Raw genomic sequence first — 13,196 nt, forward strand, 5'->3', positions numbered from 1 at the left:
AAAAAAAAAAAAAAAAAAAAAAAAAAAAAACTTCAGAGCAGTGAAATGTAGATACGTTTGGTGGAGTAGAAAAGTAGACCACCAATAGAAGCAGCCCACTCCTTGCACAATGGTTCCATGGCCTACTGCTGGCATCTCCCTGTGGTGGAGGGAGGGCCTATTGCTGTTTTCAAGGAGCCCTTGCTTTAGCTGCTGTTCAGGCCCTTCAGGCCTCTCATCTCTGCAGTTGGGGAGGGGAGATTGTTATAGCTTTGAATGTACACACATAGTTCACAAATGTAATCTATATTTTATTTAAGGTTTATAAACAATTAAAAATATATATTAAAAGTGATTATTAGGAAATTTCTTTTATTTTTTTAGTTTCTTTATGCTTTCATTTAATTATTACATCCTTTTTTGTTGTTGTTGTTCTAATAGCTTTAGGAGTACAAGTGCTTTTTGGTTACATGGATGAATTGTATAGTCATGAGGTCTTGGATTTTAATGTACTCGTCACCTGAGTAGTAGACATTGTACTCTAATTGGTAGTTTTTCATCCATCACCATCCTCCCAACCTCCCCACTTCTGAGTCTCCCATGTCCATTATACCACTCTGTCTGCCTTTGCATACTGATAGCTTAGCTCCCACTTGTAAGTGTGAACATGTAGTGTTTGGTTTTCCATTTCTGAGTTACCTAACTTAGAATAATGGCCTCCCATTTCATCCAAGTTGCTGCAAAAGACACTCTTTCTTTCTTTTTTTATGGCAGAGTAGTATTTCATCATATATATACACACATACGTACGTATATACACATGTATGTATGTATATGTGTGAGTATATATGTATATATGTCTGTGTATATATATATATAACATTTTCTTTATCCACTCATTGGCTGATGGGCACTTAGGTTGATTCCATATCTTTGTAATTGTGAATTGTACTGTGATAAACACACACATCCAGGTGTCTTTTTGATATAATGATTTCATTTCCTTTAGGTAGATACTCAGTAGTGAAATTGCTGGATTGGATTTTAATTCTTTGAGGAATCTCCAGACTGTTTTCCATAGAGGTTGTACGAATTTACATTCCTACCAGCAGCATATAAGCATTCCCGTTTCACCACATCCACACCAACATCTATTGTTTTTTCACTTTTAATAATAACTATTCTGGTTGGGGCAAGGTGGTATCTGGCTGAGGTTTTAATTTGCATTTTCCTGATGATTAGTGATGTTAAGCTTTTTTTTTCATGTTTGTTGACCATTTGTGTATCTTCTTTTAAGAAATATCTGTTCATGTCATTTGTCTACTTTTTGATGGGATTATGTGTTTTTTTCTTGCTGACTTGTTTGAGTTCCTTTTAGATTCTGGATATTAGTTCTTTGTCAGGGGCATAGTTTGCAAATATTTCCTCCCATTCTATAGGTTGTGTGTTTACTCTGGTGATTATTTCTTTGGTCTTGTGGAAGTTTTTTTTTTTGTTGTTTAATTAGGTCCCATTTATTTATTTTTGTGTTTGTCACATTTGCATTTGGGGTCTTTGTCATAAATTTTTTTGGCCAATGCCCAGAAGTTTTTCCTAAGTTTTCTTCTAGAATTTTCATGGTGTCAGGTCTTAGATTTAAGTCTTTAATCCATCTTGGGTTAATTTTTATATGTGGTGAGAGATAGGAAACCAGTTTTATTCTTCTACATATGGCTATCCAATTTTCCTAATACCATTTCTTGAATAGGATGTGCTTTCCCCAGTTTATTTATTTATCTGTTTTTAATACTTTAGGTTCTGGGGTACGTGTGTACAACGTGCAGGTTTGTTACATAGGTATACATGTGCCATGTTGGTTTGCTGCACCCATCCATTCGTCATTTATATTAGGTATTTCTCCTAATGCTATCCCTCCCGCAGCCCCCCATTGCCTCAACAGGCCCCGTTGTGTGACGTTTCCCATTTTGTGTCTGTGTGTTCTCATTGTTCAACTCCCACCTATGAGTGAGAACATGTGATGTTTGGTTTTCTGTCCTTGCAATAGTTTGCTGAGAATGATGGTTTACAGCTTCATCTATGTCCCTGCAAAGGACATGAACTCATTCTTTTTTAATAGCTGCGTAGTATTCCATGGTGTATATGTGCCACATTTTCTTAATCCAGTCTATCATTGATGGACATTGGGAGGTTCCAAGTTTTTGCTATTGTGAATAGTGCCACAATAAACATACGTGTGCATGTGTCTTTATAGTAGCATGATTTATAATCCTTTGGATATATACCCAGTAATGGGATGGCTGGGTCAAATGGTATTTCTAGTTTTAGATCCTTGAGGAATTGCCACACTGTCTTCCGCAATGGTTGAACTAATTTACACTCCCACCAACAGTGTAAATCCATCCTATTTCCATCCAGTGTAAAAGCATTCCTATTTCTCTACATCCTCTCCAGCATCTGTTATTTCCTGACTTTTTAATGATCGCCATTCTAACTGGCCTGAGATGCTATCTCATTGTGGTTTTTGATTTGCATTTCTCTGATGACCAGTGATGATGAGCATTTTTTATATGTCTGTTGGCTGCATAAATGTCTTCTTTTGAGAAGTGTCTGTTTATCTCCTTTGTCCACTTTTTGATGGAGTTGTTTTTTTCTTGTAAATTTGTTTAAGTTCTCTGTAGATTCTGGGTATTAGCCCTTTATCAGATGGGTAGATTGCAAAAATTTTCTCTCGTCCTGTAGGTTGCCTGTTCGCTCTGATGATAGTTTCTTTTGCTGTGCAGAAGCTCTTTAGTTTAATTAGATCCAATTTGTCAATTTTGGCTTTTGTTGCCATTGCTTTTGGTTTTAGTCATGACGTCTTTGCTCATGCCTATGTTCTGAATGGTGTAACCTAGGTTTTCTTCTAGGGTTTTTATGGTTTTAGGTCTTACATTTAAGTCTTTAGTCCATCTTGAGTTAATTTTTTATACAGTGTAAGGAAGAGATCCAGTTTCAGCTTTCTGCATATGGCTAGCCAGTTTTCCCAGCACCATTTATTAAATAGGGAATCTTTTCCCCGTTGCTTNGCCATTCTAACTGGCCTGAGATGCTATCTCATTGTGGTTTTGATTTGCATTTCTCTGATGACCAGTGATGATGAGCATTTTTTATATGTCTGTTGGCTGCATAAATGTCTTCTTTTGAGAAGTGTCTGTTTATCTCCTTTGTCCACTTTTGATGGAGTTGTTTTTTTCTTGTAAATTTGTTTAAGTTCTCTGTAGATTCTGGGTATTAGCCCTTTATCAGATGGGTAGATTGCAAAATTTTCTCTCGTCCTGTAGGTTGCCTGTTCGCTCTGATGATAGTTTCTTTTGCTGTGCAGAAGCTCTTTAGTTTAATTAGATCCAATTTGTCAATTTTGGCTTTTGTTGCCATTGCTTTTGGTTTTAGTCATGACGTCTTTGCTCATGCCTATGTTCTGAATGGTGTAACCTAGGTTTTCTTCTAGGGTTTTATGGTTTTAGGTCTTACATTTAAGTCTTTAGTCCATCTTGAGTTAATTTTTTATACAGTGTAAGGAAGAGATCCAGTTTCAGCTTTCTGCATATGGCTAGCCAGTTTTCCCAGCACCATTTATTAAATAGGGAATCTTTTCCCCGTTGCTTGTTTTTGTCAGGTTTGTCAAAGCTCAGATGGTGGTAGAGGTGTGTTGTTATTTCTGAGGCCTCTGTTCTGTTCCATTGGTCTATATCTCTGTTTTGGTATCAGTACCATGCTGTTTTGGTTACTGTAGCCTTGTAGTATAGTTTGAAGTTAGGTAGCGTGATGCTTTCAGCTTTGTTCTTTTTGCTTAGGATTGTCTTGCCTATGTGGGCTCTTTTTTTGTTTCCATATGAAATTTAAAGTAGTGTTTTCCAATTCTGTGAAGAAAGTCAGTGGTAGCCTGATGGGGATAGCATTGAATCTATAAATTATCTTGGGCAGTATGGCCATTTTCACAATATTGATCTTCCTAATCATGAGCATGGAATGTTCTTCCATTTGTTTGTGTCCTTTTATTTTTTGAGCAGTGGTTTGTAGTTCTCCTTGAAGAGGTCCTTCATATCCTGTGTAAGTTGGATTTCTAGGTATTTTATTCTGTTTGCAGTAATTGTGAATGGGAGATCATTCTGATTTGCTCTCTGTTTGTCTATTATTGGTGTATAGGAATGCTTGTGATTTTTGCACATTGATTTTGTATCCTGAGACTTTGCTGAAGTTGCTTATCAGCTTAAGGATATTTTGGGCTGAGACAATGGGGTTTCTAAATATACAATCATGTTATCTGCAAACAGAGACAATTTGACTTCCTCTCTTCCTCATTGAATACCCTTTATTTCTTTCTCTTGCCTGATTGCCGTAGCCAGAACTTCCAACACTGTGTTGAATAGGAGTGGTGAGAGAGGGCATCCTTGTCCTGTGCTAGTTTTCAAAGGGAGTGCTTCCAGTTTTTGCCCATTCAATATGATATTGGCTGTGGGTTTGTCATAAATAGCTCTTAGTATTTTGAGATATGTTCCATCAATACCCAGTTTATTGAGAGTTTTTAGCATGAAAGCGATTTAATTTTGTTGAAGTCCTTTTCTGCATCTATTGGGATAGTCATGTGGTTTTTGTTGTTGGTTCTGTTTATGTGATGGATTACGTTTATATGTTTGCATGTGTTGAACCAGCCTTGCATCCCAGGGATGAAGCCCACTTGATCGTGGTGGATAAGCTTTTTGATGTGCTGCTGGATTTGGTTTGCCAGTGTTTTATTAGGATTTTTCCATCGATGTTCGTCAGGGATATTGGCCTAAAATTCTCTTTTTTTGTTGTGTCTCTGCCAGGCTTTGGTATCAGTATGATGCTGGCCTCATAAAATGAGTTAGGGAGGATTCCCTCTTTTTATATTGATTGGAATCGTTTCAGAAGGAATGGTACTAGCTCCTCTTTGTACCTCTGTTAGAATTTGGCTGTGAATCCATCTGGTCCTGGACATTTTTGGTTGGTAGGCTATTAATTATCACCTCAATTTCAGAACCTGTTATTGGTCTATTCAGAGATTCAACTTATTCTTGGTTTAGTCTTGGGAGGGTGTATGTGTCCAGGAATGTATCCTTTTCTTCTAGATTTTCCAGTTTATTTGCATAGAGGCATTTTATAGTATTCTCTCATGGTAGTTTTTATTGCTGTGGGATTGGTGGTGATATCCTCTTTATCATTTTTTTATTGCATCTATTTGATTCTTCTCTCTTTTCTTCTTTATTAGTCTTGCTAGCGGTCTATCAATTTTGTTGATCTTTTCAAAAAACCAGCTCCTGGATTCATTGATTTTTTTGAAGGGTTTTTTGTGTCTCTATCTCCTTCAGTTCTTCTCTGATCTTAGTTATTTCTTGCCTTCCTGCTACCTTTTGAATTTGTTTGCTCTTGCTTCTCTAGTTCTTTTAATTGTGATGTTAGCATGTCGATTTTAGATCTTGTCTGCTTTCTCTTGTGGACATTTAGTACTATAAATTTCCCTCTACACACTGCTTTAAATGTGTCCCAGAGATTCTGGTACGTTCTGTCTTTGTTCTCAATGATTTCAAAGAATATCTTTATTTCTGCCTTCATTTCGTTAAGTACCCAGTAGTCATTCAGGAGCAGGTTGTTCAGTTTCCATGTAATTGTGTGGTTGTGAGTGAGTTTCTTAATCCTGAGTTCTAATTTGATTGCACTGTGGTCTGAGAGACAGTTTGTTGTGATTTCTGTTCTACATTTGCTGAGGAGTGCTTTACTTCCAATTTGTAGTCAGTTTTAGAATAAGTGTGATGTGGTGCTGAGAAGAATGTATTTCCTGGTGATTTGGGATGGAGAGTTCTGCAGATGTCTATTAGGTCTGCTTGGTCCAGAGCTGAATTCAAGTCCTGGATATCCTTGTCATTAACCTTCTGTCTCGTTGATCTGTCTAATGTTGACAGTGGGGTGTTAAAGTCTCCCATTATTATTGTGTGGGAGTCTAAGTCTCTTTGTAGGTCTCTAAGGACTTGCTTTATGAATCTGGGTGCTCCTGTATTGGGTGCATAGATATTTAGGATAGTTAGCTCTTCCTGTTGAATTGATCCCTTTACCATTATGTAATGCCCTTCTTTGTCTCTTTTGATCTTTGTTGGTTTAAAGTCTGTTTTATCAGAGACTAGGATTGCAACCCCTGCTTTTTTGTTTGTTTGTTTTCCAGTTGCTTGGTAGATCTTCCTCCATCCCTTTATTTTGAGCCTGCATGTGTCTTTGCATGTGAGATGGGTCTCGTCAGTACAGCACACCAATGGGTCTTGACTCTTCATCCAGTTTACCAGTGTGTATCTTTTAACTAGGGCATTTAGCCCATTTACATTTAAGGTTAATATTGTTATGTTTGAATTTGATCCTGTCATTATGAGGTTAGCTGGTTATTTTGCCTGTTAATTGGTGCAGTTTCTTCATAGCATCAATGGTCCTTACAATTTGGCATGTTTTTGCAGTGCCTGGTACCAGTTGTTTCTTTCCACATGTAGTGCTTCCTTCAGGAGCTCTTGTAAGGCAGGCCCGGTGGTGACAAAATCTCTCGGCATTTGCTTGTCTGGAAAGGATTTTATTTCTCCTTCACTTATGAAGCTTAGTTTGGCTGGATATGAAATTCTGGGTTGAAAATCTTTTCTTTGAGAATGTTGAATATTGGCCCCACTCTCTTCTGGCTTGTAGGGTTTCTGCCAAGAGATCTGCTGTTAGTCTGATGGGCTTTACTTTGTGCATAACCCGACCTTTCTCTCTGGCTGCCTTTAACATTTTTTCCTTCATTTCAACCTTGGTGAATCTGACAATTGTGTGTCTTGGGGTTGCTCTTCTCAAGGAATATCTTTGTGGTGTTTCTCTGTATTTCCTGAATTTGAATGTTGGCCTGCCTTGCTAGATTAGGGAAGTTCTCCTGGATAATATCCTGAAGAGTGTTTTCTAACTTGGTTCCATTCTCCCCATCACTTTCCGGTACACCAGTCAAACGTATATTTGGTCTTTTCACATAGTCCCATATTTCTTGGAGGCTTTGTTCATTTCTTTTCACTCTTTTTTCTCTAATCTTGTCTTCTCATTTTATTTCATTAATTTGATCTTCAATCACTGATATCCTTTCTTCCACTTGATCGAATCGGCTGTTGAAGCTTGTGCATGCATCACGAAGTTCTCTTGCTGTGGTTTTCAGCTCCATCAGGTCATTTAAAGTCTTCTCTATACTGTTTATTCTAGTTAGCCATTCGTCTAACCATTTTTCAAGGTTTTTAGCTTTCTTGTGATGGGTTAGAACATGCTCCTTTAGCTCAGAGAAGTTTGTTATTACCGACCTTCTGAAGCCTACTTCTGTCAATTCGGCAAACTTATTCTCTGTCCAGTTTTGTTCCCTTGCTGGTGAGGCGCTGCAGTCCTTTAAAGGAGAAGAGACGCTCTGGGTTTTGGAATTTTCAGCTTTTCCTCTCTGGTTTCTCCCCATCTTTGTGGTTTTAACTACCTTTTGTCTTTGATGTTGGTGACCTGCAGAGAGGGTTTTGGTGTGGATGTCCTTTTTGTTGATGTTGATGCCATTCCTTCCTGTTTGTCAGTTTTCCCTCTAATAGTCAGGACCCTCAGCTGCAGGTCTGTTTGAGTTTGCTGGAGGTCCACTTCAGACCCTGTTTGCCTGGGTATCACCAGCAGAGGCTGCAGAATAGCAGATATTGCTGCCTGATCCTTCCTCTGGAAGCTTCATGCCAGAGGGGCAGCCCCTTGTTTGAGGTGTCTGTCAGCCCCTACTGGGAGTTATCTCCCAGTCAGGCTACACAGGGGTCAGGGACCCGCTTGAGGAGGCAGTCTGTCCATTCTCAGAGCTCAAACGCCATGCTGAGAGAACCACTGCTCTCTTCAGAGATGTCAAACAGGAACATTTTAAGTCTGCAGAAACTGTCTGCTGCCATTTGTTCTCTCCAGTTTATGTTCTTGTATGCTTTGTTGAAGATTGGTTGTTTGTAAATGTTTACTTTATTTCTGGGTTCTCTATTTTTTTTTTTTTTTTTGAGATGGAGTCTGCTCTGTCGCCCAGGCTGGAGTGCAGTGGCCGGATCTCAGCTCACTGCAAGCTCCGCCTCCCGGGTTTACCCCATTCTCCTGCCTCACCCTCCCGAGTAACTGGGATTACAGGCGCCCGCCACCTCGCCCAGCTAGTTTTTTTTGTATTTTTTAGTGGAGACGGGGTTTCACCGTGTTAGCCAGGATGGTCTCGATCTCCTGACCTCGTGAACCGCCCGTCTTGGCCTCCCAAAGTGCTGGGATTACAGGCTTGAGCCACCGTGCCCGGCCCTGGGTTCTCTATTCTGTTCCATTGATCTGTATATCTACTTTATGCCAGTACCATGCTGTTTTGGTTATGATACCCTTACATTAATATAATTTGAAGTCAGGTAATGTGATGCCTCTAGATTTGTTCTTTTTGCTTAGGATTACATTGGCTATTGGGGCCTTTTAAAAAAAATTCCGTGTGCATTTTAGGATTGTTTTTTTCTAATTCCATGAAGAGTGATGGTGTTTTGATAGGAATTGCATTGACTCTGTAGATTTCTTTGGACAGTATGGTCATTTTCATGATATTGATTCTTCTAATCTGTGAACATGGGATGTATTTCCATTTGTTTGTGTCATCTATGATTTCTTTAAGCAGTGCTTTGTAGTTCTCTTTGTAGAGTTCTTCACCTCCTTGGTTAAATATATTCCTAAGTATTTTATATTATTTTGTAGCTATTGTAAAAGGGATTGAGTTCTTGATTTGATTCTCAGCTTGGTCATGTTGGTGTGTAGCAGTGCTACTGATTTATGTACATTGATTTTGTAACCTGAGGCTTTACTGAATTCATTTGTCAAAGCTAGGTGCCTTTTGGAGGAGTCTTTAGGGCTTTCTAGGTATAAGATCATATCATCAGCAAACAGAGATAGTTTGACTTTCTCTTTTCCAATTTGGATGCCCTTTCTTTCTTTCTTTTGCCTGATTGCTCTGTCTAGGACTTAATGGAAGTTGCTAATTTGTTTTCAAACCATATTTCTGGAAGATAAATCTGGTAGAAGTTACAATCCACCAACTGCCTGCAAGACTCTGCTTTGCATCTATGAGACTCAATAGGAATAGTTCCTATGGAAGCTTCTGTGTTCACTGCTCCTTTAATAGGCTCTAGAAACTGTAACTTCCCCCAGCCTTCAAATGCAAGAGCCCTTTGTCTAAACTCTGCTTCAGTGTGCTTACTCTGATGAGTAAGGAAGCTTTTGGTACATAGATCTGGGTAAGGGAGAATGCATGTGCATATATATATGTGTGTCTCTGCCTGCACAGAGCATTGGAGAGTAGTAGTCCTAGAATCCCTATTTCATTTACCAAATAAATAATGGTTCAAAGTGGTTAGTTGAAAAAACAAAAACACAGTGCTTCACTAAAGTACAGTAGGTCCAATAAATTTAGACTTTATTGATTTCTATTGGGTGGCCTGATGGCCTAACTGCCCTTTAGAAAATTATTTCAGTGAAAAAATGTGATCTGAGTTCTAGGAAGCCGATTTACAGATGAGCTTTTAGAACACAACCCTTCTGTAAGTTGGGGAATGCCTGTAGTGTTTAACAATATTCATGCAGCCCTTTTGAATAGGATGAAGCATTTCATGAAAAACCAAAGACAAATATGAATTTATTGGTGTATTCCAATGCAACCAATTCTGTTCAACTAAATAGAAAATATTACTTCTAAATTCAGATTCCATTAACTGCTAGACTTAATGCACCTGTTATAGGTGACGTCTATTAGGAAAACCAAGAAAACTTTCATATTTTTAGATATTTTTTGCTACATGAAACAATCACTGTGTAACATTTTATCTTTCCTGGGCTGCCAGTTGTCTCTGTAGTGCTTGATAAATGTTACTGACTGCTAATGAGGAAAGGAGGGTCAGTGCCTGCGGAGAGAATGAATAAAGTAGGATTAATGCACAGGATATCCAAACATAATTCATATGATATACTAGAACTCTTAATTTTGCCTATATTAGAAGCAACTCATTCACTGTGTTTTAGGAGATCATTAGATTTTAAAATCTTTCTCTTATTTAAAATTTAAATTTATTCTAGTATACTACAAAATATAAACAATTTTCCACCAAAATTAGAACACCTGTTTCTTAGTTTGTAGAGTCCTCCTTTGTAATTTTCATGAAAATTATTCACTTTCAGTAAAATTATAAAGAAGCATTGATTCTTCATTTTTAGTGCACTGTATTTTGCATCTGAATCTAGCTTTCAAGGATGTACTCTTTTATACCATGCTTCTGAATCTTGTATTTGCTTGAGTTTCTTAGGTTTTAGGTAACATTTTAAAACATCTTTCATTATGAAAAATTGCAAGCATGTATAAGAATAGAATAGTACTCATCATCCAACTTCAACAGTTGTCAACTCAGGGATAATTTTGTTTTAATTATAACCCTCATTACTTCCCTTCCCTTTTTTTATATGCAAACATTTTACTGAAGTCTAATGTACATGTAGAAAAGTGCACAAATCATGTCTACAGCTTGAGGAATTTTTTACATCCTCTTGTATTATCTTGAAGCAATCATCATGCTTTAACTATATATTTCATCCTTGTATTTTAAACAAATGCCATTACAAAGACCATGCTTGTATAATGAAGCTATTTCCATATCTTTGGTGTATTGATAACTAATTGCAACAAACTTTCCAAAATAATCCAGAATAATACTATAAAACAGTTTGATATGATTTGGTTGTGTCCGTCCCCACCCCGCCCCCAATCTCATCTTGAATTCCCATGTGTGGTGGGAAGGACCCAGTGGGAAGTAGTTGAATCATGGGGGTAGGTCTTTCCTTTGCTGTTCTTGTGATAGTAAGTCTCACAAAATCTGATGGTTTTAAAAATGGGAGTTTCCCTGTATAAGCTCTCTCTCTTTGCCTGCTGCCATCCTGATAAGACATGACTTGCTCCTTCTTGCCTTCCGCCATCATTGTAAGGCCTCCCCAGCTACGTGGAAGTGTAAGTCCATTAAACCTCTTTCTTTTGTAAATTGCCTAGTTTTGCATATGTCTTTATCAGCAGTGTGAAAACAGACGAACACACAGTTGTTCTTCATAGTGAAACTACCTGATTGTTGTTGACATTTTAAGCAAATAGGAGGTGGGGAGATAAGGAGTCCATGCAATAAGATGTCTATAGCTCCTTTTCTACCATAAACAAGTAATTGTTTAGGTGATTTGTCTTTAAAGCACTCTATTTGTCCAGAAAATTTACCCAAACCTTCAAATTACTTTCAAGTCAAATCACATAGCATGTGAAGAACTCCAAGAGGGTGACGGGACACAGTGACAGTAAAGTTAATATTTTCTTTTCTTTTCTTTTCGCTATCATAGGCAGTAGGACTTGTGACAGGCTTTTCTAGGTAGGAAAGCAAAGAAGGAAGGGAAGAAATAAATAGCAATAGATGACTCGATACGTACATACATATATGTATGTAAAGCAGAAGGGAGGAGAAAGAAGCTGAGGGAGAAAAGGATGGATAAGGAGAGAAAGCCTGCAGGACTTCAGGGTATTGTGTGGTACATGGTGTGACTGCACATAAGAAGAGCACTCTCTATCCTTTGAAAACTCACTAGAGATTCTGGACATAAGAACTGCTTCATTTCTTTCTCTTGCCCATTGGACACAAGCTTTCTAGAATTCATTATAATTAAATTAAATTGTACAGATATAATGAAAAAATTACAGTGTTCCATGGAGATCTCTTCCATGAACTCATGCTTATTTTTAATGACATCAGTATCTTTAGGGAAAGTAAAAATGTGAGCAACCAAATGGGTAGGTTATAGAGTGAGAGTAGGGGAGGACGTGGAATCCATGCTCCTCACCCTCAGATGCTCTTGTGGCTTCAGCAGTGTGGTGCTGGCAGTGACAGCCTGTCACACTGACCACGCTGCTTCTCCAAGGCGTGGAGTGACAGCTCAGTGTCACCAGACCACCCAGGTTAAATGGCCTGTGGGCTGAGGCATGGTGTTCTGGACTATGGTCAGCCTTTGTTATACTCCTGAAAGATTTATTTTATTTTATTTTATTTTAGCTTAAAAAGCTGTATGAAATTATTTTTTGCATCATGTCTAAAAATGAAATTTTTCTCAGTTAACCCCAAATGCACTGACTTATTCAGAGAGTGCTGGTTTGTGGACTCTTCTCATGTTTTTTGGGTGGTATCTATATTTTAACCATTTCTCAAATCATTAGCACCTTTATTTTTAGCATTTTGGCAGGCCGAAAATATACAGGAGATAAAATTGAACTCATCAGTTTAAATGCATTTTAATAGTTCTAGCAAAAGACTCTTTGGAAATTGGATTTTAATTGTAACTTGAAATATGAATTTTATTCAGTGTTTCTTATTGATAGCCAAGCACATTTAAGGGGAAAAAAAATTGTTTCAGATTTTTAGTCATTCCTATACCTCACCACTTCCCATACTGAAAATTTGAGAAACTACTTAATACTAGTTCGCACTGATCTTTGGGGAAGTTTGTGGTATCATTTTCCCTTTTAAAATAGAGATGGGCTCTTGCTGTGTTGCCTAGGCTGTTCTTGAACTCCTGGCCTTAAGCAGTCCTCCTGCCTTGGCCTCCCAGAGTCGGGATTACAGGTGTGAGCTACCACACCCAGCTTGACTGTCATTTTCAAGCTAGAGCTGTAGCTGAAATTCTGGGCTTGGTAAGCACTCAGCATTCCTCAATAACAGGAGTGCCTATGGAGAATTCCTTCAGAGCCGGGCATGGTGGCCCACACCTGCAATCCCAGCACTTTGGGAGGCTGAGATGGTCAGATTGCTTGAGGCCCAGAGTTCGAGACCAGCCTGGCCAACATGGTGAAACCTGGTCTCTACTAAAAATACAAAAAAAGAAAAAAAAAAAAAAAAAAAAGGAGCCAGGCATGGTGGCATGTGCCTGTAGACCCAGCTATTCAGGAGGCTGAGGCACAAGAATCACTTTAACTCAAGAGGCAGAGGTTGCAGTGAGCTGAGGTCGCACCAGTGCACTCTAGCCTGGGCGACAGAGAGACTCTATCTCAACAACAACAACAACAAAGAAGTCCTCCAGTTACTGATGTGCTTTCATTTTATTTTCCATTCTTTGGCTCTTAACCC

The 13,196-nt window shown here is 38.4% G+C and overlaps 1 protein-coding gene across 1 annotated transcript in view; it reads left to right on the top strand.

The window, feature by feature from the left end:
* Window positions 1–13,196, top strand: part of KLHL2 (kelch like family member 2) — a 116,878-nt gene that overhangs the window by 56,388 nt on the left and 47,294 nt on the right. Inside the window, exons 5-6 of the mRNA XM_017861958.1 lie at window positions 5,708–5,728; window positions 8,207–8,224. Of these exons, the coding sequence (XP_017717447.1) occupies window positions 5,708–5,728; window positions 8,207–8,224 (39 nt within the window). The remainder of the gene's footprint in view (window positions 1–5,707; window positions 5,729–8,206; window positions 8,225–13,196) is intronic.

The sequence above is a fragment of the Rhinopithecus bieti genome, unplaced genomic scaffold (assembly GCF_001698545.2).
Source record: "Rhinopithecus bieti isolate Rb0 unplaced genomic scaffold, ASM169854v2 scaffold_62788, whole genome shotgun sequence".
Classification (NCBI taxonomy): domain Eukaryota; kingdom Metazoa; phylum Chordata; class Mammalia; order Primates; family Cercopithecidae; genus Rhinopithecus; species Rhinopithecus bieti.